The sequence below is a fragment of the Trichomycterus rosablanca genome, chromosome 15, assembly GCF_030014385.1.
Source record: "Trichomycterus rosablanca isolate fTriRos1 chromosome 15, fTriRos1.hap1, whole genome shotgun sequence".
In the NCBI taxonomy this organism is placed as follows: Eukaryota; Metazoa; Chordata; class Actinopteri; order Siluriformes; family Trichomycteridae; genus Trichomycterus; species Trichomycterus rosablanca.
The window spans coordinates 30736524-30756716 of NC_086002.1; the positions used below are offsets into that span (position 1 = coordinate 30736524).

The 20193-nt window shown below is 39.2% G+C and overlaps 2 protein-coding genes and 1 pseudogene across 2 annotated transcripts; 1 reads left to right on the forward strand and 2 right to left on the reverse strand.

Annotated features, from left to right (window-relative positions):
* The window catches only part of LOC134328691 (NACHT, LRR and PYD domains-containing protein 3-like), a 1194473-nt pseudogene that overhangs the window by 742118 nt on the left and 432162 nt on the right, over positions 1-20193 (reverse strand).
* On the reverse strand, positions 4811-6346 carry LOC134329372 (uncharacterized). Its single transcript, XM_063010614.1, has 3 exons — positions 5220-6346; positions 5054-5129; positions 4811-4968 (listed from the first exon to the last, which is right to left on the reverse strand). The coding sequence occupies exons 1-3, from the start codon at positions 5619-5621 to the stop codon at positions 4838-4840; spliced, it is 609 nt and encodes a 202-aa protein (XP_062866684.1). The 5' UTR covers positions 5622-6346; the 3' UTR covers positions 4811-4837.
* LOC134329370 (uncharacterized) lies at positions 8086-18577 on the forward strand. Its single transcript, XM_063010612.1, has 5 exons — positions 8086-8129; positions 13639-13954; positions 15256-15522; positions 16554-16706; positions 17609-18577. Exons 2-5 carry the CDS (start codon positions 13672-13674, stop codon positions 17773-17775), a joined length of 870 nt encoding a protein of 289 aa, XP_062866682.1. The 5' UTR covers positions 8086-8129; positions 13639-13671; the 3' UTR covers positions 17776-18577.

Here is a 20193-nt window from a genome sequence, read left to right on the forward strand (position 1 = left end):
GCAACACTCCAGGGAATCTCTTCCACTGTGCCATCACTTTGCAAATCAATTTTCTAGTTGCTTACCGCAATGGGGCGGGTCGCACCTCACCTCAGAGGCGCCAGGGGTAGCCCTATACCCAGCCCTATATAACATTTAAGAATGACCCCAATATGCAGGATGCTTAACCAAGGGACAGAAAAGGGAAAAGGAAGAGGGCCCGAGAGTTCCACGATTAAAATAACCAACACTAGAAGTCAAGTGCATCTCTATACCCTAATCAGCTATTAACGGCATTGCAGGTAGGCATTATACTGCAATCCACCCATTTCCACAGATATCTGAGTAACTAACAAAGCCTGATAGGCTTACCGTTTGCTTTCCTCTGCATCTCGGACACCTGAGCCAACCGCAAGCCGGTCCGGACGTCCACGAGAGTGGCGCGAGAATCCTGCGTACCCTGTCTGAACTCTGGATTGTAGAAATAAATCGTACAGTTAGTCGAATCAATGGTAAACTGAATTGAAACCGAAGTACCAAGACGTTACTATGTATGACGCACCGGGGTTCAGGTCCACGGCAAGGCGTCTAGACGGGTCTGCGCCTTGTCTGCGATCGATGGGAATGTTGATCTGGTTCGGACGGTCCTTTGTCATTGGTGCTGTTTTCACCGGGCGGAGAACTGCCTCCCAGACAGGGTCACCTAAAATAAATGAGACAGATCTTGTAGTCTGGTTATGGAGACGAAGATGATGCTCACACTATATGGACAGAATTATTGGGACGCCACTTCTAATTGTCGAATTCATGTGTTTCAACCACGACAGGCACTTTCCTGTTCTAGCTGATCATCTCATGGTCAGATGTCCGAATACTTCTGTCCATATAGTGTAACCACACAGATCTCTAACGGTTCCAGACACAGGTGAGGAGAAAACAGGTGGGTTTTACCTTGGACCATATTTGGGGCGCTAATGTCCCATCCATGAGTTTGGATCTGTAGCGCATCATATCGCAAAGGTCTTGCACCAAGACCTAAAACACAGGATGATAATAATTATAAATGGTTCATAGCCATTGTACAGAGCCAGTTCCAATAAAAGTTGGGACGTGCTGTAAAACGCAATAAAAAACGAATCTGTTTGTTAATTCTAATGATAAAAGTAAAGATTTCAAACATTTACACTAATCGACTTCATTGTTTACACACTTACAGTTCCATGCCTGACACACACTCCAAAAAAGTTGGGACAGGAGCAAAACCAAGTGAAAACAACATAGAACGATTAAGTTACAGCACAACCCAGGCAACAAAATTGATGCATTTTACTCTCTTTACAATCTGGTCCCACTGTGGTTTACAACAGGGTGTTTTCAAACCCTGATCCGAAAAAAAATGGGTCGCACAGAAGAATGATACTAATTAAAAGAACTTGTACGCGAACATCTTGTAAACCACAGTGGGACCAGATTGTACCGAGCAGAGTAGAGAGACTAAAATGCAGTGTTTGTGGGGGACACAAGGGGCGATTGCGGTGCACATTGTCCCAACTTTTCTGGAAATGGGGTTTGTGTAAAACAATAGCCAGCAAATATATACAACCCCAAATCAGAAAAAGTTGGGACAGCATGAACAATGCAAAAAATAAAAAACACAGAGTTTCTTACATTTACTTTGACTTTTATTTGGTCAACTTCATTCCTGCATTTCAGGCCTGCAACACTTTTCAAAAAAATTGGGACGGGGGCAATTTAGGGCTAGTAATGAGGTGAAAACACTAAATAATGATGTGATGTCAACAGGTGATTGTAATCATCGTTTGGTACAAAAGCAGCATCCAGGAAAGGCTGAGTCTCTGATGTGTAAAGATGATCAGAGGATCTGAAGTTTGTTTAAAAACAATGAACCTCAAAGAAAGATGGGAAGGGATTTGCATGTTCTCCCTCTACAGTACATAATATCATTAAACCATTCACTAACGAGACAAAATAAAAGCTGAAACACTGAATCACTCGGTCTCCTCGGTGCCAAAATGTCTTTTAAGTGTGGTGAAAAGGAACGACGACATTACAAAGTGGTAAATGCTTTACCGCCCCAACTTTTTTTAATGCAGGAATGGATGTTTATTAATAAATGAAACATGAAATATCTCAGATTCATCCTGTCTGACATCAAATGTAAGAAACTCATGCTGAATATTGAGGTGGTAAAACAATGAATAAATAAAAATAAAATAAAAACACTTACCAGCCAGAGTACAAAGAAGCAATATGAGTGTTAACATATTGCACAGATTTCTCCAATGGTTTGATGTTGACCACAAGTGTTGGTCCTTCTGCGCTGTGTGGACTTCAGGCACTGAGCGTTTTCAAGATACGCTTAAGTCTCTGTATCTTTAATACATAACTAATAACTTATCAGTTTTATTGTGTGAGACTTTGGACCTAAACTCGTGTTTATCTGGATATTTTGACAACAATGTCCATAAATTATTTATCTAGGACAAAAATTCCACCAACACAACACGTTACACAACTCAATAAAGTAATGGGAAAACTTAATCTGTCAGGTGTCTCAGGGAGGCTTTGGCGACTCCTGGTTGAGCTGAAGGGAACTGCCCCAGATGTTTCCCTAATGGCTCAACCAATAGATTTTCCCCTGATTGTCTGTTTATGTAACCTGTTTGTTTCCTATTGATCTTACTTGTTGATGTTACCTGTCACCTGTCTGACCTTCCCCGGTTCCTGTTCATGTTACCTGTCTGACCTTCCCCTTTTTCTGTTGATCATACTTGTTGACCCCACGACTTCTGAGAGCAGCTCTTGTACAACCCCAACACGTTCTCTATTGGGGACAGGTCAGGAGTGCAGACAGGCCAGTCCGGTACCCGTACCTTCTTGTTCCGCAGCCATGCTTTTATAATGTGTGCAGCAGGTGGTTTTGCATCGAAAAGACGACGTCTTGAAGGCGGCACGTGTTGCTCTAAGATCTCGATGTACTTTTCTGCATTAATGCTGCATCACAGATGTCTAAATGAGCTTTACTAAGGGCGCCGACACGCCCCATACCGTGATAGACCCTGGATTTTGGACTTGTCGCTGATAACAGTCTGGACGGTCCTTTTTCGTCTTGCTGATTCATTTGACCACAATACACATTTCCACTGTGTGACGGTCCATCCTAGATGCCTCCAAGCCCAGAGAAGTCGACGCCGCTTGAGGACATGGTTAACATAAGGCTTCTTTTTTGCACAGTAAAGTTTTAAGTATCATTTGTGCAGTAACTCTGTATTGTAGAGCTTGATAAAGGTTTGATAAACTAATCCTTCACCCATGTGGTTATATCAGCTGTTGTTGAGTGGAGGTTCTTGATGCGGTGCCGTCTGAGGGATGGAAGATCACAGGCGTTCAGGTTAAGCTTACACCCTTGGCCTTTATGTACTGAAATTCCTCCCGATTCCTTGAATGGTTTAACGATATTATGGCCTGTAGAGGGAGAAATATGCAAATCCCTAAACATCTCCTGAAAATTATTTAATTCTGAACTCGTAGTACTTCTATGGGCTTGGAAGTAACTGTGCCAAACAACTGGGCGTGGTTCCTAGGTGTCAGTAAATGTAAATTATCAAAAAAATGTATTTGTATACAAATTGTTGATGTAATTTCCCCCATTTGCTCCCAGTCTAGTCGTCTCTCATAAGAACCTTCAGATCATCAAAGCACAGGCTCTATTGGACAAGCAGTCAGCAATGGAGTCTTGCAGAGAGCCGCAGGGTGTATGGAGCAGCACACTTATCCCTCCACATCGTCCATCACAAGTACAAGCGCCTCGACCAAACGGCAAAGGGCGCGATTCCCTTTTGTGCTAAACTGTCTGGTCCAATCGTCTCATCATTAACTAGATTTGATCTTTGAAGAAATGTAAGAAGTGGATTTTAGCTCGGAGGGGTTGGGAACTTGGGCAGCACTGAAATGATTTGGACATTTACAAGTCAAGCTACGCAGGGATTAAAGAAAACGTAAATCTGGTCTTAAATCGCACACTTACGTGTGATTGGTGCACTACGAAGGGTGTAGATACACACCATGTAGCACAAACACTGGGGTTTGGGATGCTGCCTGGACATCTGTAAACATGTCCACCACCTTTTTAAAGTGTCAGTGTATAAGATAGCACACATCAAAGAGAACTGAATCAAACGGTAAGTCTAGTTCCTAAAGCTCTTGACTGGTTTTAGAGAGTCTGTTAGACTTTCCCCGGGCGAGAATCCAGTCGGAGGTGGTCGGCATGGCGAGACTACGCAAGCCGTCCATCAGTTGAGTGACCCGGCATCTCAGACTCTCAGACTCTGCGGTCTGGACTGAGCGACGGAAGTGAACGGTCAAGTGATTTGTCGACTCGTCATGCCTCGTGATTCGCCTTTGATTCAATACAATCAATTACAATCTTTATTCAAGGTTCTAGGGTTCAAATCTCTGGGCAGTCAGTGCGCTCTCTGTGCAGGTCCCAAGCCGGGACACAGTAAGAGGTCGAGTCAGGAATTGCATCCAGGTACGAGGACAAGAGTGGTCCACTGTTCTGACCCCTAAGTAAGGGAGCAGCGTTGTCATTTCCAATTCCCTGATTGGAACTTGCTGGAGGAGTCAGTTTGCCTCGGTCACTACAACAGCAAACGGACTCTAGACGTCTCAAACTCGACTGGCTCGAATCTATTAAACGGTTCAGCGCCAACTTCTGGTTGAGTGTTCTGGTTTTAGGGCTTTTAGGGCATTTAGGAAACGATCTTTAGTTATTTGTTCACCCAGACAAACAAAGCTTTGCTACAGAAGACACGTTATTGATGGATTTATTGAAGTTTCACTCTGCAGGGGGTGGACGGTGTTTGAAGGGGTTGGGGACGGCCTCGGAAAGGGCGGAGAACATCCCGCGCAGACGTCTGCGAAACTTCTTGGAGGATGATGCCGATACCGCTGGTGTTCCACGTGAACCTGCAGAAGAGAAGTGAACAACGATTGATGCTTTATTCCATGATGTGTGAGGGTTCTAGCTTACACCCTGAGAACCTTAACTTACCCTCCTGCAGATCTTTACTTGAGGACCTCTGATGGCTGACGGACTCCAGGCAGACAGGATGCACTTTGTTCGATCTCTTAAGGTCCGAGGACGAATCAGAACAAACGGACGTCATTAATCAGAACAACAGATCAGGACTTTATGAGGTAGTGAGTCTCCTCCTTACCTTCAGGTATAGGATGAACTTGTGGGCTTTATTCGCTTGGATAACAGGAAGCCCAGATCCTCTCTTCTCCACGGGTGCAGGAACCTCATCTGGAACACAGGTGTCGCTCACCTGGACAATTTTACCCGCTGGCTGACGGACCAGAGCACTGCAAGCTGGTGTTGGTGATCTGCCAGGCTTGGTGCTCACGGTACGGACGTCCGAAATGGAGGAGCTCCCGGAGCTTGTCTTAAAAGACTCCATCACTAATCTTCCAAGCGTTCGGGTTAAACCGCCCACCGCGACTGTAAAGTTGTCATGGATGCAAGTGGACCATCCTGTGTGGGCTGGTACAACAGAGCTCAGAGATTGGCCGAGTACGTCAACGAGTAGCCGCCTGATCGATTTCTCCACAAACATCATGAGCAAAGATTCCTGAAGAGATTCCTCCTGCTCAACGTTCCTCACCAATGCCGTGTCGAGAATGGAGTCTGACCGGCTGCGATGATCATGTGATAATTCAGGTGTCTCATTTCTTGGGGAATCGGATCTTCTGAGTGCCGAAACAAATCCCCGTACCCTTTCCTGCACTCTTCTGTAGAGTCTTCTGGCTGAGGAACACAACTACCCCGGTCTAGGTGTCTCCTCCACAACTCTGGAAGTAGCCGCCTCGAGAGGAACGTCCGGCTGCACATCTGCAACCGGGTCCTCGAGCAGATCCGCCTCCTTTACTGTGGTCGACGCGCTTTTGGAGGACGAGGAGCTCTGGGTTGAGCTCTCCTCATCCACACAAGCTCCAATCATGGAATTGGAAACAACAGCACTGACAAGAATGGAATCTGACCGGCTGCAATGACCATGTGATTGTTTAGACGTCTCTTTCCTTGGGGAATCAAATCTTCTGAGCGCCGAAACAAATCCACGTACCCCTTTCTGCACTCTTTTGAAGAAACTTCTCGCTGAGGAAAACAACTTACCTGGTATAGGTGTCTCTTCCACAACTCTGGAAGCAGTCGCCTCGAGAAGAACGTCCGGCTGCACGTCTGCAACCGGGTCCTCGAGCAAATCTGCCTCCTTTACTGTGGTTGACGCATTTTCGGAGGACGAGGAGCTCTGGGTTGAGCTCTCTTCATCCACACCAAGCGTTCCCTGATTGGACAGTTTAGCCATTTCAGTTGATGAAGGTGCTCGGGTTTGTTTGGTGTCCTTATCGGGTGAGGTTTTCTTGGACACTTTAAAGAACCTGGTCACCTTCTTTTTGATAGTTTTAAACATGTTTGTAGAGCGTTTGCCTACATCGCTGCTGGATGCGCAATCGACATCGACCAGCATCGAGTCGGTCAGCGCCTCAGGCAGACTATCGGACAGGCTACTCGGTGCCTCCCAGGCCACGATTGTGTTAGCTCTGCCAGGCTTAGTCTGGACCTCTTGTGTAAAAGAGGCTTTCTTAGTCGCCACTTGCGCATCCCTTCCCTTCCCCTTCTTATGTGAGGCGACCCGCCGGATAGCCTCTTTCATAGCGGCGCTCATTTCGCTGACGACTTCCGCAGCCTTGATGTCGATGCGATCAGCGGGGTCTTCTGGTGACCTAGATTAGATAGAACAACAATTATTAAGACGCCAATGTATTTAAATCAATTGACTATATTATAGAGCTCACATCTGAGTCAGAGACGTAGACGTAGTCGCGTTTCCAAGTTCTTGCTTCAAATTCTCTGCTACCAGGAGAACCTCTTCCATCCCGATTCTCTCCATCATCGACAGCAGCAAGCTATCGATCAGCAGACATCCCGACACAGATCTCACGATGTCCGTGCACAGTGCGGCGAACTGCAGCTTTGAGAACTTTAACCGACACAATAAAACAAACGAAAACAAAGAAAATGACGTTTGTTTCGATAACGTCTCTCGTTATCAAGCGAAACAAAATCTTGCTAACGAAAATGCTGGTCTGTTCTACCTTAATTGGGACGCCCTCGTTCAAAGCCTTCCAGTCCCTGTGAATGAATACATTTTATATTCTTAGTAAATCGGTGAGTGCGCGGTCGTTTTATTTATTTAACGAGTCGGACATGAATACGAACGTACGCGTCGCTCAGCTTGCGGACGGCGTCCATTATCTCCCTGAAGCATCTTAGCTGCTCGGTGGGAGTGGAGTCCTGGCGGGACGGTCATCGCCATCGTTTTTCCTTCTATTTATTATCTGTAAAGTAAAAGAGCTTCAAGCTTCAAATCTGCACAAAGCCCCGATCTAAACACCATGGAACGACCTTGAGATCTTCAGGCGTCCAGATATTTATGTTCATATAGTGCATAACTGTGGTTACAATAATAATAATAATCAATAATAATAGAGATAAAAGTGAATAATAAGAGGAGAGAGGAGCAGATGTTACCTGTCGCTGTGAGAGCAGCTGCTGAATGAAGCCTCTGTAAACACTCTCAGCTCTTTTATGCACTCTGTTATTATGACATCACACGTGACATCACAAGATTCTCTCAGCCAGGCTGCACCTTCATCCTCCAGCCTCTTTAAGTGCTCTCTGTTATCCAATCACGTTATAGCTTTCATATGTTCATTTACATTCAGTCTTTCATTTATTTGATCATGTTCTGTAATTACTGCTTATATACTAGTTGATTTAAACGTTATGTGCTATTACGCTCCCAAACGCTAGAGGGCGCATTTGTCAAAGCATGACATGCCTTGAACCTGCAGTGAAAACTTTAAACTGTGGGTGATATATAGGGGTGAACATGCAGGAACACGACACGTCCTAAAACTGGAGGGAACAAACCCAAAATAAGCAATAAAATCTTCAGATTTTTAATGCCAGCGGTTTTATTCGAGTGGCATTCAGCGCATGCGCAGACGCTGTACAGCGCATGCGCGGACCCGAGAGGAACGCTGCTGAGGAAAATAAATGGCTGGTAGTGTTTACTAGCGATTTAACTGTTACTAACATTAAATAATGAATAATAACACAACATCATTTATCTACTTTAGTAGTTTGTTAAGCGCTTTTTAGACTGACACCTGAATTTTGCATGAATTTACACTTTGCTATGTTTAGTTTCTACACTTCTTACATGGAAGCGGCTCAGAAAATGTGTTTAATGTGTGACAGGACAGAAGTGTAAATGATATATCTGTTAATACAATTATATCTTTAAATCTAATCAGGTTTATGCAAATGGTTGATAAATATTATGGGCTGTGTTCGAATTTGCTTAGTACATACTGTATACTACACTCAGAATATATTACATACTGTATAGTACATACTGTATACTACACTCAATATACTACAGTCAGAATATATTACATACTGTGTAGTACATACTGCATACTACACTCAATATACTACATTCAGAATATATTACATACTGTATAGTACATACTGCATACTACACTCAATATACTACATACTGTATAGTACTGTATACTACACTCAATATATTACATATTGTATACTACACTCAATATATTACATACTGTATACTACACTCAGCATATATTACATACTGCATACTACACTCAATATACTACATTCATAATATATTACATACTGTATACTACACTCAGAATATATTACATACTGTATACTACACTCAGAATATATTACATACTGTATAGTACTTACTGCATACTACACTCAATATACTACATTCATAATATATTACATACTGTATAGTACATACTGTATACTACACTCAGAATATATTACATACTGTATAGTACATACTGCATACTACACTCAATATACTACACTCAGAATATATTACATACTGTGTAGTACATACTGCATACTACACTTAATATACTACATACTGTATACTACACTCAGAATATATTACATATTGTATAGTACATACTGTATACTACACTCAGAATATATTACATACTGTATAGTACATACTGCATACTACACTCAATATACTACATACTGTATAGTACATACTGTATACTACACTCAATATACTACAGTCAGAATATATTACATACTGTGTAGTACATACTGCATACTACACTCAATATACTACATACTGTATACTACACTCAGAATATATTACATATTGTATAGTACATACTGCATACTACACTCAATATACTACATACTGTATAGTACATACTGTATACTACACTCAGAATATATTACATATTGTATAGTACACTCAATATACTACATACTGTATAGTACACTCAGAATATATTACATACTGTATACTACAGTCAATATACTACATACTGTATACTACACTCAGAATATACTACATACTGTATAGTACATACTGTATACTACACTCAGAATATGCTACATACTGTATAGTACATACTGTATACTACACTCAATATACTACATACTGTATAGTACATACTGCATACTACACTCAATATACTACAGTCAGAATATATTACATACTGTGTAGTACATACTGCATACTACACTTAATATACTACACTCAATATACTACATTCAGAATATATTGCATACTGTATAGTACATACTGCATACTACACTCAATATACTACATACTGTATAGTACTGTATACTACACTCAATATATTACATATTGTATACTACACTCAATATATTACATACTGTATACTACACTCAGCATATATTACATACTGCATACTACACTCAATATACTACATTCATAATATATTACATACTGTATACTACACTCAGAATATATTACATACTGTATACTACACTCAGAATATATTACATACTGTATAGTACTTACTGCATACTACACTCAATATACTACATTCATAATATATTACATACTGTATAGTACATACTGTATACTACACTCAGAATATATTACATACTGTATAGTACATACTGCATACTACACTCAATATACTACACTCAGAATATATTACATACTGTGTAGTACATACTGCATACTACACTTAATATACTACATACTGTATACTACACTCAGAATATATTACATATTGTATAGTACATACTGTATACTACACTCAGAATATATTACATACTGTATAGTACATACTGCATACTACACTCAATATACTACATACTGTATAGTACATACTGTATACTACACTCAATATACTACAGTCAGAATATATTACATACTGTGTAGTACATACTGCATACTACACTCAATATACTACATACTGTATACTACACTCAGAATATATTACATATTGTATAGTACATACTGCATACTACACTCAATATACTACATACTGTATAGTACATACTGTATACTACACTCAGAATATATTACATATTGTATAGTACACTCAATATACTACATACTGTATAGTACACTCAGAATATATTACATACTGTATACTACAGTCAATATACTACATACTGTATACTACACTCAGAATATACTACATACTGTATAGTACATACTGTATACTACACTCAGAATATGCTACATACTGTATAGTACATACTGTATACTACACTCAATATACTACATACTGTATAGTACATACTGCATACTACACTCAATATACTACAGTCAGAATATATTACATACTGTGTAGTACATACTGCATACTACACTTAATATACTACACTCAATATACTACATTCAGAATATATTGCATACTGTATAGTACATACTGCATACTACACTCAATATACTACATACTGTATAGTACTGTATACTACACTCAATATATTACATATTGTATACTACACTCAATATATTACATACTGTATACTACACTCAGCATATATTACATACTGCATACTACACTCAATATACTACATTCATAATATATTACATACTGTATACTACACTCAGAATATATTACATACTGTATACTACACTCAGAATATATTACATACTGTATAGTACTTACTGCATACTACACTCAATATACTACATTCATAATATATTACATACTGTATAGTACATACTGTATACTACACTCAGAATATATTACATACTGTATAGTACATACTGCATACTACACTCAATATACTACACTCAGAATATATTACATACTGTGTAGTACATACTGCATACTACACTTAATATACTACATACTGTATACTACACTCAGAATATATTACATATTGTATAGTACATACTGTATACTACACTCAGAATATATTACATACTGTATAGTACATACTGCATACTACACTCAATATACTACATACTGTATAGTACATACTGTATACTACACTCAATATACTACAGTCAGAATATATTACATACTGTGTAGTACATACTGCATACTACACTCAATATACTACATACTGTATACTACACTCAGAATATATTACATATTGTATAGTACATACTGCATACTACACTCAATATACTACATACTGTATAGTACATACTGTATACTACACTCAGAATATATTACATATTGTATAGTACACTCAATATACTACATACTGTATAGTACACTCAGAATATATTACATACTGTATACTACAGTCAATATACTACATACTGTATACTACACTCAGAATATACTACATACTGTATAGTACATACTGTATACTACACTCAGAATATGCTACATACTGTATAGTACATACTGTATACTACACTCAGAATATACTACATACTGTATAGTACATACTGTATACTACACTCAGAATATATTACATATTGTATAGTACATACTGCATACTACACTCAATATACTTCATACTGTATAGTACATACTGTATACTACACTCAATATACTTCATACTGTATAGTACATACTGTATACTACACTCAATATACTTCATACTGTATAGTACATACTGTATACTACACTCAATATACTTCATACTGTATAGTACATACTGTATACTACACTCAATATACTTCATACTGTATAGTACATACTGTATACTACACTCAATATACTTCATACTGTATAGTACATACTGTATACTACACTCAATATACTTCATACTGTATAGTACATACTGTATACTACACTCAATATACTTCATACTGTATAGTACATACTGTATACTACACTCAATATACTTCATACTGTATAGTACATACTGTATACTACACTCAATATACTACATACTGTATAGTACTGTATACTACACTCAATATACTACATACTGTATAGTACATACTGTATACTACACTCAATATACTACATAATGTATACTACACTCAGAATATATTACATACTGTATAGTACATACTGGGTGTGTTCGAAAACCTAGGGAGCTGCCTTGCTGTCTTACTGTCTACATAGGCAGCTGACTTAGTAGAGAGGATTCTAATAAGTTAGTGACTTAAAAGGCAGGTTATTCGAACGCACTACTTAGATAGCGATAACATCGGGTTTAGCATTTCGCGTTTAGCATTTAGCATCTCGCCATTAAAACCAATAAACTGAGGTAGCATAGCACGCTAACGTCAATAACATCTCCCTTCATGTACCGATAACGGTAAAATTTCCTGACAAGCCCGAACTTGCAAATAAAAACACTCGGTACAAGTTTATACAAGTTAAAAATCAGTAATATTTTATTTACGTTTGAAAATAACTCCATTCGTTTCTCCGCCCCGTCAGCCATGAATGCTGGGATTGTCTTGATCACTAAGGCAGCGTTCGATGCTCACTCGTTCTTGAGCCAAAATAACATTGAAATAATAAGATGCCTCAGAAGTGAGGATTTTAAGGCATCTAGGATTTCGAACAGCCTCCTTCTCGGGAGCGCGCACAGGATGATGTAAAATGCTGCCTATGTAGACAGCACACTAGCTTTTCGAACACACCCACTGTATACTACACTCAGAATATATTACATACTGTATACTACACTCTATACTACATACTGCGTACTACATAGTACATACTGCATACTACACTCAGAATATATTACATACTGTATACTATATAGTACATACTGTATACTATATAGTACATACTGTATACTACATACTGCATACTACACTCAGTATAGTACATACTGTATACTGCATACTGGATCATGTAGTGGAATGCAGTATAGTACTGATATGTGACAGAACTAAACCATACCGAGGGCACACGAACGTATGAAGGTTCCTCCCCTTTTTTAATAGCGTTTTGAAACTGGCCGGGTTGCAAGGCAGGATGCTGTACCACACGAAGATGAGTCTAGTCATGTGCTGGAAATTCAGTCTGGAGTAGAATCTTTCCCGTACTGAAGGAAATCATTCTGGTGTCATAGTGTTTACTGCGTAATGAGTTGGGGCCCCATCAGTAAGCGAGAATGTGACGCCCCTTTGTTGCCCTCTGTTAGAAGTAGAAAGGACGTCGTACCGGCTATACAGTTTTTCTATAAGAAACATTTCAAATCACAGTTAAACCGACCAATCACATCTTCACTTTAAATAGGCGGGCTTTTTTATTGCTGACTTTATGACAAGTTCCGCCCGCTGTGAGGACACCAATGTAATATTGTGTGTGTTTTTTCCATAGGTCCGTAACCCAGGGATTAGCAGTTCAGCTAAGATGGAGCTGGATCCGTGCGGTTCTACCAGCAGCGTGTCTGGTGCTGCAGAAGAAGAAGAGAACGTAAAGGAGCACACCGCCATGCTGTGGTCCCTCCAGGAGGCTGCGAGGAGGCAGACGCTCCAGATCGGAGTCTCGGCGTGTGGTGCTACAGCTGTGGTGGACGTGCTCCAGGCGTTGGGGATCACGGTAGCTCCAGAAACATCCGACCGCTGCGTGAAGACCAAACTGAGGAGGAACGATTCGCCGCTGCCTGATTACCTTCACTCACGTAGTGAAGCCGGTACGTCGATTACACCTCACATTAATGTCAACAGATGGAAACGGGTCACATAGATCCTGGACGCCCGGCCGGAGAATTGAACCAAGACCCTTCTTGCTGTGCCACCGTGCCACCCGTCCTTAAACATATTGATTCAAATGATGAAATTACAGTTTTCACAGCCAAAATTATAATAATAATAAATAATAATAATAACAAAAATAATAATTACAAAAATAATAATTACAATAATAATAATAAATAATAATAATAAATAATAATAATAATAACAACAATAATAATTATAATAATAATAAATAATAATAATAATAACAACAACAACAACAATATTAATAATAATAATAATAACAATAATAATAATAATAGTAATAACAATAATAATAATAACAACAATAATAATAATAATAAATAAAATTAATAATAATTAAAAATAACAATAATGATAATAATAAAAATTATAATAATTAAATAATAATAATAAATAATAACAACAATAATAACAATATTAATAACAACAACAATAATAATAACAATAATAATAATAATAATAATAGTAATAGTAATAGTAATAATAACAATAATAACAACAACAACAATAATAGTAATAATAACAATAATAATAACAACAATAATAATAATAATAAATAAAAATAATAATAATTAAAAATAATATTAATTAAAAATAATAATAATTAAATAATAATAGTAATAATAAATAATAATAATAGTAACAATAATAACAAAAATAGTAATAAAAAATAATAATAATAAAAATAATAATATAATAATATTACTAATAATAACAACAACAACAATAATAATATTAATAATAATGTACCTGTAACTCGGGTGGCATAGTGGGTAGAGCTGTTGCTTCACAGCAAGAAGGGCCTGTGTTTGATTCCCCTGGCCAGGATTCTCTCTGTGTGAAGTTAGCATGTTCTCCCTGTGTCCACATAGGTTTTCTCCTTTCACAAGTCCAAAGCTGTGCAGTCAGGTGTGTGTGTGTGTTTGTGTTTGCCTTGTGATGGAGTGACGACCTGTCCGGGGTGTTTCCTGCCTTTTGTCCAATGAATAGGACCCACCATGACCCTGACCGGTGGTTAAACAGTGAATGAATGAATGTCTTTTTCATTATTGTTTATGTCGGGTCGGAGGGCTGAAGAGATTCCCCATCATTGCTGCAGTTACGACCTCTGCTGGCCGCTCGATGCACTGCACAGAGACAGGGAATAACGGAGAGCAGTGCCGGACTCTCCGTACGCCATGCTGATCCCTTTATCTCTTCCTCCCTCCTGTAGGTGCCACCCACCAGCAGCTGATCGACGGAGCAGTGCAGGCCAGCGACGGCAGAGTGACGGGCAGGTTTTTTAGCTTTCACCCAGCGAGGCGGGTGCAGCTGGTACCGTGGCTGGCGCGCTGGATTCGGAGAGGAGTCGTGCCGGTGGCCACCATGAACATGCAGCGCGGCATTCCGGAGGGCGAAGAAATTCCCGACGCCTGGCATCACCAGCTGATATTCGGGGCGGCGCATAATGCCGTGTTTATGACCAATCCTTTAGATGTGGGTAAGTGGAAGGATGTTAATTATATATATAAACTAAAATAATAACATTTAAAAATAATAATAACAAAAATAATAATAACAATAATAATAATATCAACAAAAAAATAATAACAATAATAATAATATCAACAAAAAAACAATAACAATAATAATAATGATAATAATAATAATAATAATAGCAATAATAATAATATCAACAAAAATGAATAACAATAATAGTAATAATATTAATAATAATAGTAATAATAATGATAATAACAAAAATAATAATAATAATAATATCAACAAAAAAATAATAACAATAATAATGATAATAATAATAATAGCAATAATAATAAAAATAATAATAACAATAATAATATTAACAATAACATTTAAAAATAATAACAATAATAATAACAATAATAATAATATCAACAAAAAAATAATAATAATAATGATAATAATAATAATAGCAATAATAATAAAAATAATAATAACAATAATAATAATAATATTAACAATAACATTTAAAAATAATAACAATTATAATAATATCAACAAAAAAATAATAACAATAATAATAATGATAATAATAGCAATAATAATAATAACAAACAAAAAAATTACAATAACATTTAAAAATAATAAAGATAATAATAATAACAAAATAATAATAATAACAATAACATTTAAAAATAATAAAGATAATAATAATAAAATAATAATGACAATAATAATAATAATAACAATAACATTTAAAAATAATAAAGATAATAATAATAACAAAATAATAATAACAATAATAATAATAATAATAATAATAATAATACACAATTTAGCCACATCTGATTACCCATCCGTATTTAACCAAGCAGAGGCGACGTGTGCGGTAACAGATCGCTTCTTTTCACCTGCACGATGCGGGTTCATATGGAGAACCGAATCGCGCACGGAGAGTCACGCACCTCACAAAAATAATACAGGCCAGAGTATGACATGTCATGTTTACGACGATAAGCAGCAGCAAACCGCGTGCTTTTGTTTCCCCAGTTAGCGAAGAGGAGCTACACACACGCCTGTGCAGCGAATCAGATCTGCTGATCTGTCGAGAAGACGTCTTAAAGAGACTGACCCCGGACTCCCCGCTCCGCCTGGTCTCGGACCGCCAGGCTGACCCGCGCTGGAAGACGTTCAATGTGGAAGGTAGTGTGTTTAAAATAGTCCAACTCTTACAAGACTTTGACGTATGTCTGTGGGAATTTGTCCCCGTTCAGTCAGGCATTTGTATGGTTAAGCCTTTCAGTGTCGCAGAGGTCGGGGTTTTTCTTTAAACCAAGCTTCTCCTGCCGTTCTTGCCGTCCGTTTAATCATTTCAATTCATTTACATCGACCGCTTTGTCCTGTCAGGGTCCCAGCGGGTCCAGTTCCACCAGAAAGCGGTTACCATGACAATTACTAACCGCGTCTTAGTTGTGCTAAACCCCGAGGCTAGCAAGAGATCGTATCTCGATTCTCACGACTTGCATTTACATTTATCGAGCAAGTGAGGGTTAGGGGCCCTGCTCGGGGGCCCAACAGTGGCAGCTTGGCGGAGGCAGTGCTTAAACCACGGACCTTCTGATTACAGATCCAACATCCTAACCTACTCAGCAGACCAGGCGTCATCTTCCGAACTTCATCTATCCAGATGTGGTGAGCCTGTGCCCACTGTAAGCCGTAACTCCTGTCAGAATCCAGCTGTCGTCCGGCCACTTTTATTTATATTAATTCATGGACAGTTGTAGCCTAGAGATTAAGGTACTGGACTAGTAATCAAAAGGTTGCTGGTTCAAGCCCCACCACTGCCACTGTTGGGCCCTTTAATAAGGCCCTTAATAATAAGTGTCCATTTCTTATATGTACAACAGTCTACTGCTGCAGATCTCCACTCCTGACCGAGGAGGGCCGTGACTGAGACACGCCCCTCCGACACATGCGCAGTAGCCGGGTGCTTCTTTTTACATGGAGATCCGTATCGCGCACGGAGAGCCTCTGTGCCTGCAGTCATGAGGAATCCCGTGTGTTTAGCTTCAGACATGTTTAGCTTCCTTTCCTCTTGTTTTCAGGTCAGGTTAGACGGATGATGGAGGAAGAAGACGGCGAGGAAGATCATTCGAAGCTGACGCACGTGAGGATCCCTGCAGCCTACAGCGCTGGGATTACGCTCTTCGCTCTCGGAGACTCGCCCGTCGGACAGGAGCTCCTCGCCGCTCCCGAACTGCCTCTGCTCTAACGGGACGATCAGATTTTAAGTTTGGACTCTGAACCAGCTGTTTCCACCAGCTGTGCAGATCAGCGACTGTTAATGACGCCGAATCGGTGTCATTTCCGTCCCCAGGACGTTATATGTTTAAATGTATATGAAAATTAGGATATATAATTTAAAACACCCCACTCTTGAAATATAATAAGTAAAATTTCAGACCTGAATAGAGGTGGGTTACATAAATCCTGAAAACGGGTGTGTTTTATCATATCTGAATAGAGGTGGGTTACATATAAAAAAACAGATGATGTAGTTAAAATACTACGGAGCCCCTTAGGGGTCACTAACGGAAAAAAAAAAAGTCAGTTCTGCAGAGAACAGCATGAGACTCCGCCCCTAATTGCTAGGAAATCGGCGCCCACCTCCCCCACAGTCAGCCTGAGCGTTCGCACGAGAGTGCCAGAACGACAGCAAGCTAACATCACTGATCGCCACAAATCTGTACAACCTAGAACCCCCAAACTCTGCGCTAGGAAATCAGCACCCACCTCTCTCACAGCCGACAAACCTGAGCGATCGCATGAGAGAGCCAGAACGACAGCAAGCTAACATCGTGGGGGGGGCAATGAGCCAAAACTAATGGCATTAAAGGTCAAATTTGATTGCTGGTGAAAATGGAAAATGTTAATTGCTGCTCATGGTAATTCTGATCAAACGTTTTTTGTTTATTCAAGAATGAAGTGCAACACATCTGGGATTCCATCAAATTTGAGAAATTGATTGAAACATAAATAATAATAAAATTATTTATTTCACTGAAATACGTCAACTCTTATTACGTGTGTTCTCATTATTTTACAACAGGTATGTATATTATTGATTTATTATTGGGATCATTGGGAACCTGCGTTCAAACTACGTCTTTGTGGAGTCTGTAGTCCCAATGTACCTCTCAAAAACATATCTGTAGCTTTCTAGGTGTGTGTTAATGGGTGAGTGTATTGGTGGTCTACGATTGATGAATACGTCAATAAAACGGGGGGCAATGGGGGGGGGGGGGGGGGGGGGGTTTGGTTCCTGCCATTCTAAAACATTCTTGCTGTATCAACAACTGATTGGAACGTTGACGGATCCCAACATTACGCAAAGCTAGTGAGTGGAATGTGTTTATTTAACATTTTTATATCAGTATATTGAGTGGAAGTGCCCCACCCCCATATACATATATGAGACAACTGCAAGATTGCAAGATAATTAATCGTGAATTCAACCCTCATCTTCAGTCACAGTCCGGGAGGTATTTCTTACTAGCGCTCTGTGTTTGGGTAACACCGAATTCGAATCCGAATAAAAAGCTGTTTAAAAGAGAAAAATAAGAGGGTGCGGGTGCAAGAACGGCCTGCCTGCAGTCCTGACTGTCTCTAATAGAGAACGTGTGAACTTTTGGTGTGTTTTATCACACCCGAATAGACGTGGGTTACATAAAGACTGAAAACAGGTGTGTTTTATAAGACCTTAATAGTGGTGGGTAATGTATAGAGGTGTGTTTTATCAGGCCTGAACAGAGGTGGGTTACATAAACACTGAAAACAGGTGTGTTTTGTTAGACCTGAATAGTGGTGTATGAAACGAGGTGGGTTATATAAAGACTGAAAACAGCCTCAAATTCAACCCTCGTTTTCAGTCACAGTCCGGGAGGTATTTCTTCCTAGCGCCCGGTGTTTGGGTAACACTGAATCCGAATAAAAAGCTGTTTAAAAAAAGAAGAGGGTGCGGGTGCTAAACCGGCCTGCCTGCAGTTCTAACCTGTCCCTAATAGAGAACGTGTGAAATGTTGGTGTGTTTTATCAGACTCGAATAGACGTGGGTTATATAAAGACTGAAAACAGGCATGTTTTATCAGACCTGAATAGACGTGGGTTATATAAAGACTGAAAACAGGTGTGTTTTATCAGACCCGAATAGACGTGGGTTATATAAAGACTGAAAACAGGCATGTTTTATCAGACCCGAATAGACGTGGGTTATATAAAGACTGAAAACAGGCATGTTTTATCAGACTCGAATAGACGTGGGTTATATAAAGACTGAAAACAGGTGTGTTTTATCAGACCCGAATAGACGTGGGTTATATAAAGACTGAAAACAGGCATGTTTTATCAGACCTGAATAGACGTGGGTTATGAATAGAGGTGGGTTACATACAAACTGAAAACAGGCATGTTTTATCAGACTCGAATAGAAGTGGGTTATATAAAACTGAAAACAGGCATGTTTTATCAGACCTGAATAGGGGTGGGTTATGAATAGACGTGGGTTACTTGAAGACTGAAAACAAATGTGTTTTATCAGACTCGAATAGAGGTGGGTTATATAAAACTGAAAACAGACATGTTTATCAGACCCGAATAGGGGTGGGTTATGAATAGAGGTGGGTTGTATAAA

Bases quoted from the DNA above. Each gene is read 5' to 3' on its own strand.
- LOC134329372 (XM_063010614.1), bottom strand. From the start codon at position 5,621: ATGATGTTTGTGGAGAAATCGATCAGGCGGCTACTCGTTGACGTACTC. The intron at 5,130-5,219 runs GTAAGGAGGAGA...TCGGACCTTAAG, and splicing joins AGTTCATCCTATACCTGAAG to AGATCGAACAAAGTGCATCC. The intron at 4,969-5,053 runs GTAAGTTAAGGT...TCTCTTCTGCAG, and splicing joins AAGTAAAGATCTGCAGGAGG to GTTCACGTGGAACACCAGCG.
- LOC134329370 (XM_063010612.1), top strand. From the start codon at position 13,672: ATGGAGCTGGATCCGTGCGGTTCTACCAGCAGCGTGTCTGGTGCTGCA. The intron at 13,955-15,255 runs GTACGTCGATTA...TCCCTCCTGTAG, and splicing joins TCACTCACGTAGTGAAGCCG to GTGCCACCCACCAGCAGCTG. The intron at 15,523-16,553 runs GTAAGTGGAAGG...TTGTTTCCCCAG, and splicing joins GACCAATCCTTTAGATGTGG to TTAGCGAAGAGGAGCTACAC.